This window comes from Microcaecilia unicolor, chromosome 7, assembly GCF_901765095.1.
Source record: "Microcaecilia unicolor chromosome 7, aMicUni1.1, whole genome shotgun sequence".
Classification (NCBI taxonomy): Eukaryota; Metazoa; Chordata; class Amphibia; order Gymnophiona; family Siphonopidae; genus Microcaecilia; species Microcaecilia unicolor.
This window is the reverse complement of record NC_044037.1, coordinates 258,787,036-258,808,452: the sequence shown is the minus strand read 5'-3', so window position 1 is coordinate 258,808,452 and position 21,417 is coordinate 258,787,036. Positions and strand designations below refer to the sequence as shown.

General features: G+C 43.7%; 1 protein-coding gene across 2 annotated transcripts in view; it reads right to left on the bottom strand.

Annotated features, from left to right (window-relative positions):
- ZEB2 (zinc finger E-box binding homeobox 2) overlaps window positions 1-21,417 on the bottom strand; it is a 277,673-nt gene that overhangs the window by 27,896 nt on the left and 228,360 nt on the right. For both annotated transcript variants that reach the window (XM_030208898.1, XM_030208899.1), the window contains 2 exons: window positions 10,257-10,442; window positions 9,419-9,633 (listed from right to left, as the gene is read on the bottom strand). In XM_030208898.1, the coding sequence (XP_030064758.1) occupies window positions 9,419-9,633; window positions 10,257-10,442 (401 nt within the window). The remainder of the gene's footprint in view (window positions 1-9,418; window positions 9,634-10,256; window positions 10,443-21,417) is intronic.

Sequence of the window (21,417 nt, the reverse complement as noted above, 5' to 3'; positions counted from 1 at the left end):
GAAAAAGAAAATGTTTTTAATGAACGGAATTGCAAAAATAAAAAGAATCTCCAGTTTTCTTTTAAATAGGTTCCTCAATGTTCTCTAAAAAGAACCCACTGTCGTATAGTTAATAATTTTGTTTATTGGAACCATTATAAACAAACATACATTTTTTTAGAAATGTAGAAAAATGCATACCAAAAAAAGGGCTTGCAGAAGGGGTTAGTTTGTGTCTGTTTAATGGATTTAAAAAGAACCCTCTAAAGTGGCACTTGTGTATTTAATATCTAGGAAGACTTCCTCATGGACTATCAAATGCAGTAAGATCTTTATTCTACAGAAATGTTTTGCTGAATATCTGCAACTTTTTAGTCTACGGCATTTTTCTCAACTAAAAATAAGATTTTCAGGCTAGCTTGCTGTAACTCAGTTTTTATTGGCTTTGTCTATTAATTAACAACTGGGACATGCACCCCCCCCCCCAAGAAAAAACAGAGAATCATCAAAAATGAAAATATGCCAACTCCTTCCTCCCCCCCTTCCACAGAGGTTTACGCTGGGGCCCTTTTACAAAGGCGCGCTGAAAAATGGCCTGCGGTAGTGTGTTTTGGGCGAGCACAGAACCATTTTTCAGCGCACCTGTACAAAATGCCTAGCGGTAAAGACTCATGTGGTAACCGGGTGGTAATGGTCTACATGTGTAAAATGCCGATTACCGCCCACGCACCAGAAAATAAAAATATTTTCCGGTGCGCATAGTGGACGCGGGTCAAAAACGAAATTACACAAGGGCCACATAGTAGCTTGGCGTAACTCAAAATTGACATGCTAAGGCGCCTATGCGGCTTAGTAAAAGGGCCCCTCTGTTTGCTTTTGCACAGAATAAAAGTCCAAAGGCCTAACTCTGAAAGAAGTGTGAAACCAATACAGGATTTAAGCATACATTTACTCTGAATTTGCCTATATGTGACATATGTAAACCACCTTTAGTGGCCCAATCTCTGGATTAGAAGGATTTTTTTTTATCATCAGTGTAAAAAGATGGTAACCCCCACTGGTGAAGGCCCTCATCCATTACTTCTGCACCGCATTAGTTTCAACTCTGTTGCCTTAGCTTTGTGCTAAGCTCCTTTACGATGACAGGTTGTACTCATTAAAACCAAACATAACAGTTTGTGTAAAATATACCTCTCCTTTTTTTTTTTTCCACTACTGAGGTAAGGAGAAGAGTTTGCTAAAAAGGACAAGTTAGCAGAGGAAAGATAATAATCAAACACAGATGACCTTTTTGTACAAGTGAGAAAAACAGTGAGACTTTGAATTCTGGAAAAAAAAAGGAAAAAAAATCCAGCCATCTATTCTGGATGCTCAAGGTAGGAGGTCAGTTTTTTTTTTTTTTCAAAAAGCAATGACACAAAGGCCTTTTGCAAAAAAAAAAAAAAAAAAAAAAGACACAAAAAACGGTATGACAACTGCTAGGGTGTGCTGAATCTTCCCACATTCCTAGTGAGACAGATGGTGTTACATAGGACACAGGGAGGTTTGTTCAAACAGCAGCAACCTTCAAAGATCAAGCAGAGACCAGCCCGCCGAGCGCCATTGAGGGACCAGTGCTCATATGTTGCTGAGTTGCATAAACAAACAGCAACAGCTGCTTTGTCTCCCCCCACAGCCCTCTGAGGACTGCTATAAACTTTCGTTGTGCCACTGTTAATATGATACAATCGTTTTCATTTACTAATTGTAAATGCCACGAGCAAATGAGCGGACTTTTCAACACCAAAGCTATCATTCATAATGCGCCAAAGCGGACACCGTCTTTGCATGCAAAATTTCAGGCAGAAAAATGAGATAAATATCCCAATGCAGTTTTAAGTGTGTTTTCAATGATAAGAGAGCAAAAACAGTGGCAGAGGATAAAATGATTTCTACAAATGAGCTTCCATAATTATACTATGGGAAATGCTATAAAAACATTTGCTCAGGTTCATCAGAACTAGTAAGTATTCTGTCCGATAAAATGTTACATACAAAGCTGCATATATGCACAAGCCATACCAGGGTTTGAGTTTATCCACATTAATTTACCCCCCCCCCCCCAAAAAAAAAAAAAAAATCTAGAACCTACAAGGAATTGAGTTCCTGAAAAAGTATTCAAAAATTTAACGGATTAACCAGTATATAATAGTACCCAATATGAATCTGCATCTGTTTCGTGTGTACAGTATAATTACATAAATATCAAATTTCAGAAGGAACCTTGAAGTCCAGGAATGGCAAATGGTTATATGATCTATTAATTCATCAAATAAAAATGAAAAAACAGTGTAATATCAGCTCACTCTCTGGAATATCCTTTGCTTCAACATAACAATGAAATGAATGGAATCATTTAAGCTGTTAATGCATTCACTTATTGTTTGGATGTATTAAGCAAAATATTTTTATGTGTACTTGACAGGTTACGCTTGTGAGTGTAGTTTCTTAGGTAGTAAGATTATATATATTTGTTGTGTAGTTTATGACACTATCAGGCTTATTTTCGAAAGAGAAGGGTGCCCATCTTTCGATATAAATCGGGAGATGGGCGTCCTTCTCCCAGGGTGACCCAAATTGGCATAATCAAAAGCTGATTTTGGGCGTCCTCAACTGCTTTTCGTCACGGGGACAACCAAAGTTCATGGGGGCGTGTTGGAAGCATAGCGAAAGCGGGACTGGGGCATGCCTAACACATGGGTGTCCTTGACTGATAATGGAAAAAAGAAGGGCGTCCCTGACGAGCACTTGGGCAACTTTACTTGGTCCATTTTTTCTTACGACCAAGCCTCAAAAAGGTGCCTGAACTGACCAGATGACCACCGGAGGGAATCGGGGATGACCTCCTCTTACTCACCCAGTGGTCACCAACCCTAAAAAAAAACCTTTTTAAATATTTTTTGCCAGCCTCTATGCCAGCCTCAAATGTCATACCCAGCTCCATGACAACAGTATGCAGGTCCCTGGAGCAGTTTTAGTGGGTGCAGTGCACTTCAGGCAGGCGGACCCAGGCCCATCTCACCCCTACCTGTTACACTTTTGGTGGTAAATGTGAGCCCTTCAAAACCCACCAGAAACCCACTGTACCCACGTGTAGGTGCCCCCCTTCACCCCTTAGGGCTATGTTAGTGGTGTACAGTTGTGGGGAGTGGGTTTTGGGGGGCTCAGCACACAAGGTAAGGGAGCTATGCACCTGGGAGCAATTTGTGAAGTCCCCTGCAGTGCCCCCTAGGGTGCCCGGTTGGTGTCCTGGCATGTCAGGGGGACCAGTGCACTACAAATACTGGCTCCTCCCATGACCAAAGGGCTTGGATTTGGTCGTTTCTGAGATGGGCGTCCTCGGTTTCCATTATCGCCAAAAATTGGGGACGACCATCTCTAAGGACGACCATCTCTAAGGTCGACCTAAATTTCAAGATTTGGGCATCCCTGACCGTATTATCGAAATGAAATATGGACGCCCATTTTGTTTTGATAATATGGGTTTCCCTGCCCCTTTGCCGGGACGTCCTGCGAGGATGTCCTCAGGAAAACGTTGGTGCCCCTTTCGATTATGCCCCTTTATAGGGCCCTTTTACTAAAGTGCAGTAAGTTTGGCAGTTACCATACATATGTTGACAGCAAAAATTAAAATGCGCTAAGTGCAAAGCCTGTGTGGTAAATGCAGGGGGCGCCACCTGGGACAGCTGAACTATCACTACAGACCCCTGGGTAGGTCCTGGGGGGTTGGGGGAGGGCTGTGGGAGTTGGTTTTTCTGTCAGTGACAAGGATGTGCTTGGCAGTGGGGAAGGGGGAGGGGTCAGGTTGGGATGTGATGTGAAGGGTGTCTGACCTTCAGGGGGTATGTGAGGGGGATGAGACCTGGGAAGATTAGGAAGAGAATACAATCTATATGGGAGGGGAATCTTCCTGGAGTGACAAGTATAACTCAAATTACTTTATTGGGCAGACTAGATTGACCATACAGGTTCTTGCATGCTGTCATTTACTATGTTACAATGTTGCTACTCTGGCAAAAGGCAACCCCACCCCCCTGAAGGCAACACCTCATTCCCAGCAGAGACCCCACCCCTACCCCATTGGACCCCTGCTCTACCCCTGCAATTGCTGGTGTCTAGCAGTAAGGGACATGAGTAACTGGGATTCATTTCTACCCTCAACTGATAAATACCAGGAATTGTAGACCTAGGCCCAATGAATTGCCTACAGGTAGGGTTACCATATTTTGTCCCCCAAAAAGGAGGGCACATGCCCTGCCCATCACACACCCACCCCGCCCCCTTTCACACCCCACCACACCCCCTTTCACACCCTCGCTCCGCCCCCTGTCACATTTTCCCCTCCCCCCGTCACACACCCTGTCACCCCCTCTCTCAGTCACCCCCCTCCCCTTTCCTTACTACTGCCCTGGTGGTCTAGTGACCTCTTCTGGGCAGGAAAGAGCCCCCTCTTTCCTGCCCGAAGCGCTGCCCTGCATGCATCCTTCCTGTTGCTGATCTCGGCACCGATTCAAAATGGCCACCGAGAGTTGAAGTCTCGCAAGGTCACTTCAACTCTTGGTGGCCATTTTGAATCGGCGCAGAGATCAGCAACAGGAAGGATGCATGCAGGGCAGTGCTCTGGGCAGGAAAGAGGGGGCTCTTTCCTGCCCCGAGGGCGGAAGAGGTCACTAGACCACCAGGACAGTAATAAGTAAGGGGAGGGGAGGCTAGCAATCTGCCCATTTGTCCACCCACCAGCCTGCCCATTTGTCCAGAAATCCTGACAAACGGGCAGATTGGCAAAACCCACCTGGTTGCCCGGACATGTCCTCAAAAAGAGGACACGTCCGGGTAAATCCGGACATATGGTAACCCTACCTACAGGGGAGTGGGAGGTCAGTGGTGTCTTTGGGAAATGTGGGGGTCTTCTTCTGGGAGTAGGCTTAAAGGCTTGAGGGTGCCTTCAGTTCCAGGCGGGCCAGGCAAATCGGGTTTGTTTCATGTACCAGCCCTCTTGAAGATAGCCCCTGGGAGCATCAGGCTGCATGTCAGTGGCCCAACGCTCCAGATGAAGACAAATAACACCAGCTCAAAGATGGTTTAATTTTACTATGAATAATGTAGCTTGAGAAGCATAACAAAAGCTGCATTATTCAACTTACATAATAATAATGAGGGGCTTTGCATGCATTAGCATGCCTTGCATCTCATTATTATGTAGTTTATTTTGTAGTAAACTGTGTCATGGTAAAACAACACTCATTAACTGGCAAATATCATGTGTTATTTCCTTAATGCATGTGAGCATCTACCTTCCTAAATGACTATTTTGGTGTGGGAATTATACCTTACTAGCCGTTGAGCCCCTAAAAACGGGCTGGTATTGGTGTTTTCGGAGGTCAATGCTGGCCCCCCCCACGCGAGGTCGCCGCTACTGTTCCCCCCCACCCCCGGAGTCACCGCCGCCGCCACCCCTCCACCCGGCCCGGGCCCTCTCTTCGCTACTGAACTTACATCCATTCGCTGGAACGCAGCACGCACATCAGCTGAGCTGCCGTCGGCCTTCCTTCTCTGCCTGTGTCCCGCCCTCATGTCACGTATTGTCAGGGAGGGTGGGACACAGGCAGGGAAGGAAGGCCGATGGCAGCTCAGTTGATGTGTGTGCTGCGTTCCAGCGAATGGATGTAAGTTCAGTAGCGAAGAGAGGGCCCGGGCCGGGTGGAGGGGTGGCGGCGGCGACTCCGGGTGGGGGGAGCGGTAGCGGTGACCTCGGGGGGGGGGGGGGGCGGTAGCGACCTCAGCGGCTTCGCGCAGTTTCCCTCTCTGTCCCGCCCCCGTCATCACATATTGACGCGGGGGCGGGACAGAGAGGGAAGTCTCTATTGTGCATTAACGATTAAGACAGCAGATAGCACAGAGCGGTTAACATCACCTCAAGAGGGATAACATACTAACATAGTTGATGTCAGCAGATAAAGACCCGAATGGAAAATCCAGTTTACCCACACAGTATCATAGATACTTCTCTATGTTAACTGAATGGCAGCCCTCCCAAAAATGCTGGAAATGCACCCACCATTTTACGCAGAGTGGAGGTTTTCCCTTTACCGTGCGTTAATTTTGGCTATTACTGTGGGATAATTCCAAAATCTTACCATACTTTAGTAAATAAGGGTCTGTTATAAAAGTTTCATACATTTAAATTTAGACTAATTTGTTTCCTTAGAAAGGAAATCAAGCTTTTGGATTCTCTTCTTTAGTCACTGTCTACTGATCATTATTAGAAGACCATAGAGACGTCAAATTGATGCATTTAATTAAGCCTTATCCACGTTCAGTCCTCGAGGACTGCAAGCAGACCAGGTTTTCAGGATATCCCTAATGAACACACATAAGAGAGTTCTGTATACAATGGATGTAGTGGGCATTCAAATCTTGCTTGTGCATATTCATTAGGGATATCCTGAAAACCAGGCCTGTTTGAAGCCCTCGAGGACTAAACTTGGACAAACCTGATATAAAGCATCAGTATATCATAAATTGCTCAGAAATGGACTCAGAGAATGAAAAAACAAACAAACAAAAAAAAACAGGTGGCATTCTGGATCTCACAGTTTCTGAGGACTTGTTTGGCCTGCTTGTGTCATATGAAGTGTAGGAAAATGGCTGCCATTCAGCACAAATTACTTGAACATGCTGCTGGGTGGTGGGGGAAAGAGTAATAATAAGGATGGATAAAATGTGGGAACAAGGGAACAAATTCTATAAATGGTGCCTTGAAAATCAGCACTGAAAAACCACGTGCGTAGAATGATTCAATAAACTGTGGCTAAAATTAGGCATAGTTTATAGAATATGCTTAGCGGCTGTTCTTGCGACTAAAATGTAGGCACACTCATTTAGACCACCTAAAACCAGGCCTAAATATCTGGTCCTAAGTTAGGCACAGATCGGGTGTATTCTATAACAGTATGCATTTTTTTTTAATGCCCATGACCCGCCCATTCTACGTTCATGGCCACACCCCCTTTTTAGCTGCACGCATTAGAATTTATGCGTACCACGTTATAGAATATGCCTAGAAATTTGTGCTTATAAATTCTAATTAAAGCCAATTAGTGCTGTTAATTAGTTGTTAGGTACCAATTATCGGTGCTGCTTGGCTTGTTAAGCGCCTAAGTTGTGCACGCAATTTGGCCATGTGGCCAAATTAGCATACACAACTTAAGGCACCATTTATAGAATTTGGGGGAAGAAGTGCAATCAGAATTTTAAACAATTCTAAAGAAATGAGAATGAAAGAAAATATATTGGAACATAGAAGGGTCCTTTCACTAAAGGGCATTAAGATCTTCCACATGCTTAGCCTGTGGGAAAACGCTTTCCGGAAAATGGGTTAAGGCATTTTGCAATGATATCCACTTTTCTGCATGTTAACTGAGCATTATTTTTTAGAAAAATATATTGTCGGAGAGGGTGTCATGGGTGAAGAATGGCATAGAAAAGTTAACCAGCTAACGCATTTGCATTAACATGCGCTATCTGGATAACGCTGAGTTAATGTGGGAGCACTTAGGTGTCATTTTATTAAGGTGCACCAAGAAATGGCCTGCGCTGTTGTAGATGTGTGTATTGGACGTGCACAGGTCCATTTTTCAGCGCACCTGCAAAAAAGGCCTTTTTCTTTTTGGCCGAAAATGGACGTATGGTAAAATGAAAATTGGCACGCATCCATTTTGGGCCTGAGACTTTACCACCACTCATTCACTTAGCGGAAGGTCTCACGCGTTAAGCGGGCGGTAATCGTCAGCACGGGTACAATGCTGATTACCGCCCGGCTAGCGCCACGTGCCGGAAAATAAAATATATTTTCCGGCAAGCATATTGGACACATGTAAAAAATGAAATTACCGTCCGGGCCAAGCATGAGCTGGGCGGTAGTTCTGAATTGGCGCACTTTGGGCGCACGTAAGCGCCTACGAGGCTTAGTAAAAGGGCCCCTTAATGCCTCCTAAATAGAAGGCAGTGTTCCTGTGTTCATTTTTTGCAAATCCTGTGCACTAATAGACAAATTAGTGCAGGACCTACAAAAAAATTTAAAAAAGAAAATGCTCTATGTTACTGCTGCATTAAAAAAAGGCTTAGCACCTGGGAAAGTCCGCCTTAAAATGCACTAAGCCCATTTATTAACTCATTTTAGTAAAAGGGCCCTAAAGTTAGGGGTTTTAGGAATAAGATCCAGTGCGGATACAATCCAACTAACAAACAGGCATGTGGACACTTAGGGCTCTGTTTACTAAGCTGCGCTGTAGGCGAGCTAATGATTTTAGCGCATTCTAAAAATTAGCGTGCACTAACACTAGATACATCCATAGGAATATATGGGTGTCTCTAGTGTTAGTGCATTCTAATTTTTTGCGCGCGCTAAAAATGCTAGCGCACCTTAGAAAACAGGTTTTTACTAAGGTGCGCTAGCTTTTTAGCACGTGCAAAAAATTAGCACTTGCTAACTGTGTAGGCTTTCATAGGAATATTGTAAGTGCCTACACAGTAGGCGTGGCTTAGTAAACAGGGTCCTTATTGTTAATTTAGCTATTGCAGCTGCTTTAGGCTGCTGTGTGGCTGCCAGGGACCTATTCAGCTACAAATATTTCCATTGGTGCAGTGTGCATATTCTTACTGCAAATGAATGTAGAAGATTCTGTTCAAGTTTGGATTTCTTTTTTTGTTGTACCATGGAAAAAGCGACAGGCTTTCATTCACTAAAGAGATCCACTGGCTGATCATGAAATGAGATGAGTCTTTGAGAGAACATGACTTCAAATTGTCACTACCCTGAAAGTGTTGTGTAGAAACCAAGGAAGAAAAAAACAAAACCCAGAAAAACAAAAGATCCACATATAGAAAGAAAAGCCAGAGAATACCGTGTGTTAAAAAAAGGACTGATATCTTCTAGAAGTCACTGTAAAAGTGTGTATAAGAAGAAAATTATGGAGGTTCTATCTGTAGATATCGTAATATGATTTAAAGTTCAAACGCGCAAAAACTGTAAAGCAAACCTAACTGAAAAATGGAACTGAAATTGCTGAGACGTTTAATAATCTATAATTAAAATGCTACCATTTCACTCACTTTTTGAGCAATATAAAAAAAAGAAACTAAAGTCAAGTTAAAGTGCAAATAAAATTTCTAAATTAGAAATTAACACACTCATTCGATCGTGAACATAAGACTATTAAATCATATTAGAAGAGGCCATCAAAAAATCATTTAGACCTCAATTAAAGCTATTACCATTAAAAGATCTGCATCTTCAAAATGCCATGAAAAATTAATAATGATTGCCAATCAAAGCTATATCGTTTCTCTGAGGGGTTATTATAGAAAGAAATCACTTTAAACCAAGCCCCCTCCCCACCTGATCTCTCCCTGGTTTGTGCGTCACCATATGCCGTTCGAGTTGGGTGCGGTAGGCAAAAGTGTAGCTACAGAGAGGGCAAGAAAAGTTCTCCTCATTCTTTTCATGGCGGTACTTGATGTGCTCCTTCAGTGATGTCAAGCGCTTGTAGCCCCGGTCGCAGTAGGGGCAGGTCAGCAGTTGGGCAAAAGCATCTGGAGTTCCAGGTGGCAGGTCTGTAGCCAAGAGAAAAGAGACAGAAACATGGGCCAAGAGGTCAGTAAATCAATGGCAGCTAATGGGCTTACTGCCCGGGATGGTATGACAGGAATCGCTGCAATCTGCTACACTACAGTGCCATCATCTCAAAGTGGCTTCCACTGCCTTACACACCCTGGACAAACTTGTATGAATCACTGCAGACTGTGCAAAGGACTGAATTAAAGACCTTCCTGTACTTTAAATAAACAACTACACAGGTTACAAAAAAATAAAGACATTATTTTTCTAGATCAATTTGAGTCTAATTTCTAGTTCATTATGTGAATATGTATTTCTCCCTACCTGCAGCCATAACATACATTGTAAGATGGTTTTCTAAAAGCAGGACTCTCACAAACCTTAACAATGTGCTTGAAGCAGTTAGGAGTTTTGCTGTTGATTCTATACGGGTAGAGGAAAATGCCAGGAGCTTGCAAACTTAACTTGACAGTCTGATAGGAAACTGTGCTCATGACATTCCACACCTCTGCAGCTGTTCTTTAGATTTTAAGCTAAATACCCAGGCATGTAGTACATTTATAACTGCAACAGCTGCAAGAAGGTCTGAATGGTGGCTAAGAATGATTTTTACTCTTACCGTTTTCTTCTTGCCCATTGGCCTCTGGTGTGCCAAGGCGACACAGTTCCTCCGGAGCTTCTGGGTAAATGATGGCCGTGTCACTGCGCTGCAGGTACTCTGCTATGCTGACTCCATGGCTGTCTCCTTCCATTTTCCTTTTGGCAAAAAATTCTTCAAAGTCTGATGTGCAATTGGTGTTCTTAACTGTAAATTTAAAAAAAAAGAGAGAGAGAGAACATAAATACATTTTCACAAGAAGTCAAGACCTGTCTGGGGAATTGCTTATTTGCTGACTCATACTGATACCATAGCATGAATACTAAGAATAAAACAGATGATGCATTATCAGATGAAGTCAATTCATTCTCTGCCTCAATGTGCATTGACAAACAAAGATACTTCTCCTAATTATAGAAATGACACTATTTTTATCCTCCATTTGATGGAATGAGAGACTTATCAGATTGTACTAGTTTTTGGGTGTGTCACTGTGTGGTTGCCTCCTCTTTATAATACTCAAGTAGCTGCATCTAGCTCAACCAAACTTGGTGTGCAGTTTGGTTGTTGGGAGATATGAGACTTTTTATACTTTTCTAAGTTAGGGAGTGCTATAGGGGGTTTGGGTGGAAGCACAGTCAGGACTTGTGTTAGTGTATTAAGTCCCCTAGGAAAACCTTCCATTTGCACCCTCATCAGTTAACTTTCAGCACTTCAGGCTGAACAACATGTTGCCACTTCTATATTTGTTCATTACTAAGGAGACCTTTTACTGAGCTGTGTTAGGTGCTAATGTAAGCCTAATGTAGCAAAAAATAGCCTAACACAGGACATGCTAAAGGGAAATGGGACTTGATATACTGCCTTTCTGGGTTTTTTTGCAACTACATTCAAGGCAGTTTACATATATTCAGGTACTTATTTTGTACCAGGGGCAATGGAGAGTTAAGTGACTTGTCCAAAGTCACAAGGAGCTGCAGTGGGAGTTAAACTCAGTCCCCCAGGATCAAAGTCCACTGCACTAACCACTAGGCTACTCCAGGGGGCGTACCCAGACATGCCAATTTGGGTTGGCCTCAGCCCAAAGCGGGTGGGCGCACACTATTTTGTCCCCCCCCCCCCCCCCCGGTGTCCTCAAGTTCCAATCAATACCTGAGCTGGCGGGGATGCCCAAACCTTGCCAGCTGAAGAGGTCTTGCTCTGGCAGCTCTCCTGTACTTGCTGCAGCCAGCAAAACTCTATGGGCCATTGCTGCTAAGCCGCCTTTCCTCCCTTCTGCGCATGCACAAATACCAAGCATGTACGGAAGAGGGATGAGTCAGAGCAGCAACAGCCCACAGAGAGTGCCTATGGCTGCAGTGAGTACAGGAGCATTCTGGGTTGCCAGGTCAGGATCTCTTCAGCTGGTGGGGCTTTGGGGATCCCCGCCAGTCTTCACAAGGATGCAACAATTTTGGGTGGGCCTGAGCCCAAAGTGGGTGGGCCCAGGCCAGGCCCAACCATGGCTACACCACTGTGCTAAAGTGTCCTGAGTTACTTTTGGCATTCTTGTTCGCTAACCCACGGATTCTATATAGCATTCTCTGCCGAAATCAAAGCGTATTCTGTAACAATGCACGTAACTTGGCTTAACAAGCCAATCAGCATTGTTAACAGCACTGAACAAGCAATAATGAGTAAATCCCTTATATGGTCTGTAGCCCCACCCAGCACATCCCAGGATGCACTGGGAGGGGCCGCCATTTTGCGTCGTCGTCAACCCAAGGAAGAGGAGGGAGGCAGGCTACCTCCCTCCTCCAACAAAGGTAGGGGGGGCTGTGAGGGGGTTCTTTTTCACGCTGGACCACCAGGGATTCGACCGACAATGCTGGGGGGGGGGGGAGTTGGGTTGGGCTAGAGGTCTGCCGGACCTCCTGCCCCCCCGTCGCTCGCTGGGAGGGGGGGTTTGGCCGGCAGCCACTGGACCACAAAGCTGGGGTTACTTTACCATCCCAGGAGTACTGGGCCTAAAAGCAAGCTGTATGTTAAAGGGGACTTCAAAGCTGTGTCCCCCTATCATTGTCCCACCCCCCAATCAGACCCTCACCCTCTCGATCATCACCCCTTCCCCAATCATCTCCCCACCCAATTAGCATCTCAGTCACTCGATCAGCACCCCGGCTCTCAAAAGAAATCCCCATGGCCAATCTGGGCCTACCTACACATGTCCATGGTATCTAATGGGTCCCCGGCCAGGAGCAATCCCCAGTTGCTCATGCCCTTGCCAGCACTTTCAAGCTAATTTGGTGCCCTAATGGTGTACTACCACTAGGAGTCATATTACAGAAACTTAGGGGTCATTTTACAAAGGCATCTCTAGCTACAGTGCCTTTGTAAAAGAACCTGGTTGGGAGGCGGGGAGAGTGCTGGGCAGACTTATACGGTCTGTGCCAGAGCCGGTGGTGGGAGGTGGGACTGGTGGTTGGGAGGCGGGGATAGTGCTGGGCAGACTTATACGGTCTGTGTCCTGAAGAGGACAGGTACAAATCAAGGTAGGGTATACACAAAAAGTAGCACATAAGAGTATATCTTGTTGGGCAGACTGGATGGACCGTGCAGGTCTTTTTCTGCCGTCATTTACTATGTTACTATGTTACCCCTTAATTCACTTTCTGAGATGGAGTAAAGTACCAGCTTCATGTGCCAGAATGATTTACCTGTGATTCTTCTTCATGCTCACCTACATCTCCTGGCCCCTATCCCCAATCTATTAAAAAATATAGCAGCTGAGTGGATCCTGTGGTGACACCCAATGTATTTTTGAAAATGTAACAGTCATGTGCCTCCATGTTCTCTGACCTCCAATATATTACAAAGATAATGTAGGGAAAAAATACCCATACCAACCCGGGAACCCCTTAAATCATCCATTAGATATTTGTTTCATATATTTGTTCATGCATGAACTTTTGCTTGGAAAAATCACTGAGTACATATAAATGCTTTAGAGCAATTACATCAATCAATCAATAATGTAAGTTTTTTTGTTCATTGCACCTTAGTAATGATTAAACCTTTGTCAGTGAAGGAACCAATCCCCATTCAGTTTTGAATATTGAACAAGGATTGCTCCTTTTACTGATATCTGAATAGCTTATCCAGATAGCACTTAGGATACTTTTTTGCTTTCTTAATCTAGGTAGCAGTGCTGCGTGTCTCCATTAATAGGATAACCCCTGGCTGTGCCCAAGTTCCACGCATGGACTGCCTTGATACTATCTGGATAGTGCTGAGGTGTTCAAAAGAAATACTCAGTGGTATTATCTTATTGGGTATGACCTGGTTAGTGCTACTGCATATCTCTGTCACCAACACTTAGAGGGTGGGAGCTGTTGCTACCAGATAAGCACCTTTGAATACTGACCTCAAAGTATGTGTGTGTTTTGCATGTATTAAGGACTGTGCTTGGCGTTTCAGTGCACATTCTTAGTGCTCTGCTTATTACTTCAGGGGTCCTTTTACTAAGGTGTGCTAAAAAATGGCCTGCGGTAGTGTAGGCGTGTGTTTTGGGCGCGCGCAGATCCATTTTTCAGTGTACCTGCAAAAAAATTCCTTTTTTCTGGCTGAAAATGGACGTGCGGCAAAATAAAAAAAATTGACACACGTCCATTTTGGGTCTGAGACCTTACCACCAGCCATTGATCTAGTGGTACAGTCTCACGCGGTAACTGGGCGGTAATAACCTGAACATGACAAATGCCACTTGGAACACGTAGTGGATGTACGCCAAAAAAATAATTTTTTTTCAGACACGCGTATTGGACGCGTACCAAAAATGAAATTACCACAAGAGCCACGTGGTAGCTGGGTGGCAACTCCATTTTGGCGCACATTGAGCACACGTAGACGCTTATATGTCTTAGTAAAAGGGTCCCTCAGTTAAGGTGCCTTAGGTCAGCTTAGTTCCTTAGTGCCTAAGGAACCCATGTTAGAAGTAGAGGATTGGCCTAGTGGTTAGAGCACTGGTCTCAACAGCTGGTTCAAATCCCACTGCTGCTACTTGTGATCTTGGGCAAGTCACTTTGGGGTACTTTTACCAAGCTGCAAGAAAAAGGGCCTTGCGCTAGTGGTGGGGGTAATTTGTCCTGCCCACCAGGGCCCTTTTTACCACAGCGGGCAAAAAAGCCCTCAGACACACATGGCTACGCGGTAAGAGAACTCTTACCGTGTGGCCATGTGGTGAGAAGCCCTTACTGCCACCCATTGAGGTGGTGTTAAGGGGTCCCATGCTAACCCAGCGGTAACTGTCAGCATGAGGTGATGCCCAATTACCACCGGGCTAGCACCATGCAAGCCATTTCTGGGGTTTTCTTTTTCCCCTGGAAATGGCACGCCTTCAGGGCGGGACTACCACTGGCAGCTGTATTGGGCCGGCGGTAGTCCCAGAAGAGCGAGCAGTAAGCCTGCAATGGGCTTACCACTGTTCTGTAACAGGGCCCCTTAACCCTGTATTGTCTCAGGTATAAACGTAGCCCTCCAGGGACAGGGGTAATACCCAGTGTACCTGAATGTAACTCACCTTGAACTACTACTGAAAAGGTGTGAGCAAATCCAAATAAATAAATAGAATATTCAGCCCTGCAATGGCAGAAGGAAGTACTGTACATCCACTTATATTCAAAAATAAGTTAAGTGCCATCTGTATTCTAGGAAGTATGTCCCAGCGTGGACTTCTGCATAGTCCTGTCGCGATCCCCAATATTTCAGAGGCAGAAAACAGTAAGCTCACTGCAGAGAAACCAAGCAGAACATGCTTTTTCAATTTTCCCACAAATATACCACAATGGACTTACTTCTTTCTGCCATTGCATGGCAGTATTGAAGTGCTCAGCATACTTTAAAAACGGACCATAAACATTTTCCCTATAGTCACATATTAGGAAATTCCTTCAGTACATCAGACCCTTTAAATTGTGAGTAACTGCAGATCCACTACCAATGTGAATAACAACATGAAAGTCGTTTCTCCAGCGTTGGGAGGTTCCATTATGCCTGTTCTCCTGCATCTCTGACATCATTAGTAACCAAGGAGGAATTGCAGGAAGGTCTGATGGGAGGCAGATGTGCCTGGGAAGGGCCAAATATTTTCCTTAAAGGTTTTGCAGATATGCTGTTTGGATCAGGAAGGGATTGAGCAACAAAGACTTAAGTTTCTTCCTGAATGGAGCACTTAACAACATAAAAATAAACTTTTCCCACATTTCTACAGTCGCTCCGAAACAGCATTGCAGTATGCTACAATGCAATGTGCTCTCTGTCTTCCAAAAAGTTTATATCAGATTTTTGGCTAGCAGGAATGTTTTTAACCCGTGAGAAAAAAAAATGACTGAAAAATAGCATGGTTTTATTTGAATAACAAACACTGTCAAGGTGCTGCTTTCCAGTGTATATGTTTGGCTATTTTATATCACTTCCTAGATACTGATGGCATATGACAAAATTAAACTGTACCAGAGATGAATTGCTACCGCTAATGATTTAAATTATACAAATAGGGCTAGATTCTGTACATGCCGCCTAAAAAAAATGAATGCCAACCCCCCCCCCCCCCACCCCTTCCTAAGTGGTATTCTATAAACTGCACCTAAAGTTTGGCATGGTTTATAGAATTAACGTTTAAGCATAGAGGTTGTGCCAAAATTTAGACACTGCCAATTGCACCAACGAAAACCTGGAGCAAATGCCCGTACCTAAATTTATGTGTGGAGCACTGTTGTTCTATAATTACTTGTGTAACTAAAAATCATACCTCTGATCCGCCCTGAAATGACCATGACCCTCCCAATATCCGTATCCCCTTTTTCGGGTCTCACGTAAATTTTAGGTGCGGATCCCATGCCTAACTTTACACGCGTAATCCCTAATTAAATCTAATTAGTTCCAATAATCGCTTGTTAAAAAGCCAATTATTGACACTAATTGGCTCATTATTCTATTACATTGTGTGCGCAAATTGGGGCTGTGCCTAAATTTGCCCACACAATTTTTAAGGACCTTTATACAATCAGAGGAATAATCCTATATTTATGGGGAAAAAGTTTCAGAGTCTATATGCCTTGCTTAGGGACCCTTTTACTAAGATTCTACAATGCATGTCAAATTAGAACTACCACCCGGTGGGAGATATAGAAAACTGGCTGTGGTGACTATGGAAGCCCTGTGGGATGCAATATAGGGTTTGAACTCTACCCTTCTCCAGGTAACTAACTCCTTTAGGGGAGAAGTTTCTGATTTAAAACAATTACATCAAACTTTGCCTGGGAAAATAGATCTTCAAGAAGCTAAAACTGAATTACTAGATGGTGAACTGCAGAGATTTGCAGCGACGGTAATTAAGGAGAGAGATATTCTAGCTAGGAAGCTTGACTATTTAGATAACCATGGAAGGAGGAATAACCTGAGATTTTTAAATTTTCCTAAATCACCATTAATTTCTGCCATAGAAATGCTGAAAAGATATTTTGGAGAAATATTGGGAATTCCGGCTGAGGGTTTTCCACCCATAGTCAGAGCCCAATATATAAGTGGATTCAGAACTCCAACCGTGAACCCTCAACCTGAACTAAATCTGACTGAATTCTTGGAGAGCTCTATGGAAGTAGTTACTGAATGAACAATTCTTCTAGTAACTTTTCTGTTAGAGCCAGACAGAAATAATATATTTCGTTTATAGTTCAGACATATGGATGCATCTTTCTTTGGAGCTAAGGTTCAGCTTTTCCCTGATTTAGCTAGAGACACGCAAAAACCAAGGCGAGAATTCCTGGTTTAAAACCTAAGAGTAGTCGCTTTAGGTGGAACATTTGTATTAAAATTTGCGTGTAGATGCTTGGTGTCCTATAATTTGATTAATTATGTGTTTTTTTAACCCAAAGAAATTGCAGGAATTTGTAATATCCAAGGAAGGTGTAAGAGAAGCTTCCCTGAATGCTCCATATGCTGGTTAAATTTCCTGCGAGTGTAGGCACTCCCCTGCTCCCCTCCTCTAGTGGAGGAGTGGCCTACTGGTTAGGGTGGTGGACTTTGGTCCTGAGGAACTGAGTTTGATTCCCACTTCAGGCACAGGCAGCTCCTTGTGACTCTGGGTAAGTCACTCAACCCTCCATTGCCTCATGTAAGCTGCATTGAGCCTGCCAGGAGTGGGAAAGGGAAAGTGCGGGGTACAAATGTAACAAAAAAAAAAAGAATCACTTCCTTTTGAAGGGGGGCAGTCTTAAGAAAAATGTCAGGAAGTATTTTTTCATGGAGAGGGTGGTAGATGCTTGGAATGCCCTCCCGCGGGAGGTGGTGAAGAGGAAAACGGTAACGGAATTCAAACATGCGTGGGATAAACATAAAGGAATCCTGTTCAGAAGGAAGGGATCCTCAGGAGCTTAGCCTTGAATGGGTGGCAGAGACGGTTGGGAGGCGGGGCTAGTGCTGGGCAGACTTATACGGTCTGTGCCAGGGCTGGTGGTTGGGAGGCGGGGATAGTGCTGGGTAGACTTATACGGTCTGTGCCAGAGCCGGTGGTGGGAGGTGGGGCTGGTGGTTGGGAGGCGGGGATAGTACTGGGCGGACTTATACGGTCTGTGCCCTGAAAAAGACAGGTACAAATCAAGGTAAGGTATACACAAAAAACTAGCACATATGAGTTTATCTTGTTGGGCAGACTGGATGGACCTTGCAGGTCTTTTTCTGCCGTCATCTACTATGTTACTATGTATATGTAATTGATTTGATTTATAAGTTCCTTTTTTTTTCCTTGTATCTTGCCTAATTATTGTGGACTAAGTTTGAGGGTAATTTCCTGTTTACCTTATTTAAGGGTTAAAAACTATTTCCTATTTTTGTTCTGTTGTGGATATTTCCAATGCATTTATGTTATATGAATGTAATATAAACATTTACAAATAAAATATTTAAAACAAAGAACTACTGCCTGGCTAACCGCGTGCCCCGGGCAGTAATTCTAATTTTGACACTTGTCTAAAACATGTGGCAGAAAATAATTTCTATTTTCTACCGCGTGGTACTAACCGGGCGGTAATCGGCAGTGTACATGTGCTGATGATTATCACCTGGTTAACGCATGAGACCTTGCCACTAAGTCAATGGGTGGCGGTAAGGTCTCATGTCCAAAATGGACATGAGCTGATTTTTATTGCGCTGAAAAATGGACCTGTGCGTGTCCAATACAAGCGCCTACAGCAGTGCAGGCCATTTTTTGGTGAGTCTTAGTAAAAGGGCTCCTTAATGCATTATTGTGCACTCACTTTGAACTCTATCATAAGCATAACAATCCACACTACAAAATAAACTTTAACAAAATGGAACACTCCAAAATGAATATTATAAATATTAGAGATTAAAAATATGCTTATCTCAAAAGTTAAAGGTTCCCGCTCAATATTCAAAGAGATATAACCAGGCGGGAGAGGCTTCTGCCCATTTAAATTGCTTATGACTGCTTAAGTGCGGATATTAGGCAGCCCTTAACCAGAGAGTGCCATTGAATATCACCAAGGATCTCCCATGGCACTGTCTGGTTAGTGCTGGTATGGTCCATGAGCGGAGTTTGGGTGGAGCATGGGAGGAGCCAGGACTTATCCAGTTAGTGGCCATATTCAGATCACTAACCAATTAAGTAAGCAGCTAAAGTTAGGACAGAAAAAAGGCAGTCCTAACTTTAGCTGTGGAGGTAACTGGCCACCGATCTGAATATTGGCTGGTGCCTAGTTAGATTCTGGGTAGCACCAGAGGAGGCCCAGCTGCCCCCATCATGATTCTCTTCCCCAGCTCCTATGGAACTACATAACTCCCCAGGTCCTGTTCCCCCTACACTCCCCGAAGAAAAAGCAAGGAGGGCCAAAGCCCCACCCCATGCCCACCTCATTATGTAAAGCTGGTACTAGAGGCTGCGGCAATCATTTGAATGAATGGGCATTGCTCCTACCTGTATGTGCTGCTAGACCACCAGGGATCATCAAGTAGGTCCAGGGCCCACCTTGATTTTTCACTGGGGGAGTGGGGGGATTCAGTTTAATGGGGTAAGAGGGAGGATCAGGATGGGGGGCTGGTTGGTTTATGCAGTTCCAGGGGTGGGAGGGAGGATGAACTTGGGGGGTGGGGTGGGACCTGGACTTGGCAGATATTCAGCTGGGACCCACATAAGTGTATTATGTGGGTCCTGGTGAACATTATCTGGGACCCGCATAAGCTCCGGCAGCTTCCGTAGCAGGAATCGGGTTTTCAGTGCTGGTACCTGGCCATGGCCCGACACTGAATATCCAGGTCTAATTCTGCCTGCAGCGGACAGCATTAAAAAATCACTGACTGCCACGGGCTGAGCATCAACCGGTTGTAAACACTCTTCAGGTTGGTGTTCTGCTTTCAGATCCTCTGTTTTGTCTATCCATCTGGTGTGGGTCCCAACTTCTCATATGTCTTTGTTTGAATTTTGACTATATATACAAATTTCTTTGCTTCAAAATATCTTTGAAATTTCACACCACAATAAAATAACTATGCCCATCTCTCTCTGATAATTTACGGAAGGACACTGAAATTCATCAAAACTTTACAACAAAATATTGTGGAAATGTCCAAAACTTTCTTTTTTTCTGTAGAATATTTTTGTTTTATCATGTTGTAGAATTTTCATACTGGTAAAGTACAATTCACTTTCTTTCTAAAATACCCTCTGCTAAGTTACTCCCTCCAACATCTTCTACTAGCACTGAACTCCTCATAAGTGGCGAAGGTACATTATTTTATAACCATGAGTTGTATAATCCATACAAGATTTATGCAGCAATTTACAGAGACACATAACTCCTAATTCTATAAAAGTCGCCTAAAATTGCATACACAATTAAATTGAATAATGAGCCAGTTAGTGCCAATAATTGGCTTTTGAACAAGCAGTTATTGGCTCTAATTAAATTTAATTGGAACTTATATGGGTAAATTTAGGCATGGGATCTGTGCCTAAATTTTTTAAGCAAGTAAAAAACAGGGGCGTGAAAATGCATGAGTCATGGGTAGAACAGGGGCGTTATTAGCATTTATGCGCATTGTTTTAGAATAACTGGGATACTTGCCTAATTTAGGCACGACGTGTCCACATTTTGCCAACTAAGGCTGCTTCAGGGGTAGTAATATAAAACGGCGAGCCAGGGACATAAAAAGGCTTAGCCCGGATAGCACAACTGATCATCTAAGATGACTTCAGCAGTGGTTCCTTCACAGAAGTGGAACAGCAGCTTCAATCCTCTGTATACTGATTTAATCGACTTACCAGTCAGAAACACAATTGAATCAGCAACAATGTACCTAAACCTTCACTTCCCAAGATGCAAGGGTTTGAAGTATAAATCAACATACGCATCTAGCTTTCCCTACATATGCACACAACTCTGGAACACATTACCAAAAGATCTGAAAACCACGAATAACCATCTAAACTTCCGAAAAAATCTAAAGACTCACCTTTTCAAAAAGGCATACCCCACAGAACATGCATAATCACCGAATATGAAGCACAATAATCAAACTACGAAACCGACAATACCCTATCCCTTGCCGCGGTTCCCACCCTTGCATTCTGCATGGGATGAATCACCCCAATTCTAATTTAATTGTATTTGTACAAACCAACCTGTACTGTTCACACCGGAGTCTGTAACCTCCTCTCCGGAACTATGTAAGCCGCATTGAGCCTACAAATAGGTGGGAAAATGTGGGATACAAATGTATCAAATAAATAAATACCTATCTTGCCTTGCACATACTTGCAAGAGGAGAGTACACATGGATGAGACATTGGTGAGGCTCATACTTTTGTGCATAACTTCCAGCATGTGTCACTGGGACAGAGTCAACATGCATTTATCCACGAGTAAGGGGCTGGTGTAAGTGCAGGTACCTAGATGTTATGCATGCCAATATTGGGTTGCACTTCTGTTCTATAATAGAACTTAGGCTGTTTGGTTCCATTATAGAATAGGCTCTTACTGCATGGCCTTCAATACAGTCATGCAGTATAACACAACTCACTAAACTAACCAGTGAACAAACCTGTAAATATTATACCAGTGTCGTAGGTGACTGAACCAAGATTTCTCACTCTAGTACTTTTATGCACTCAAACATCCCATCACAC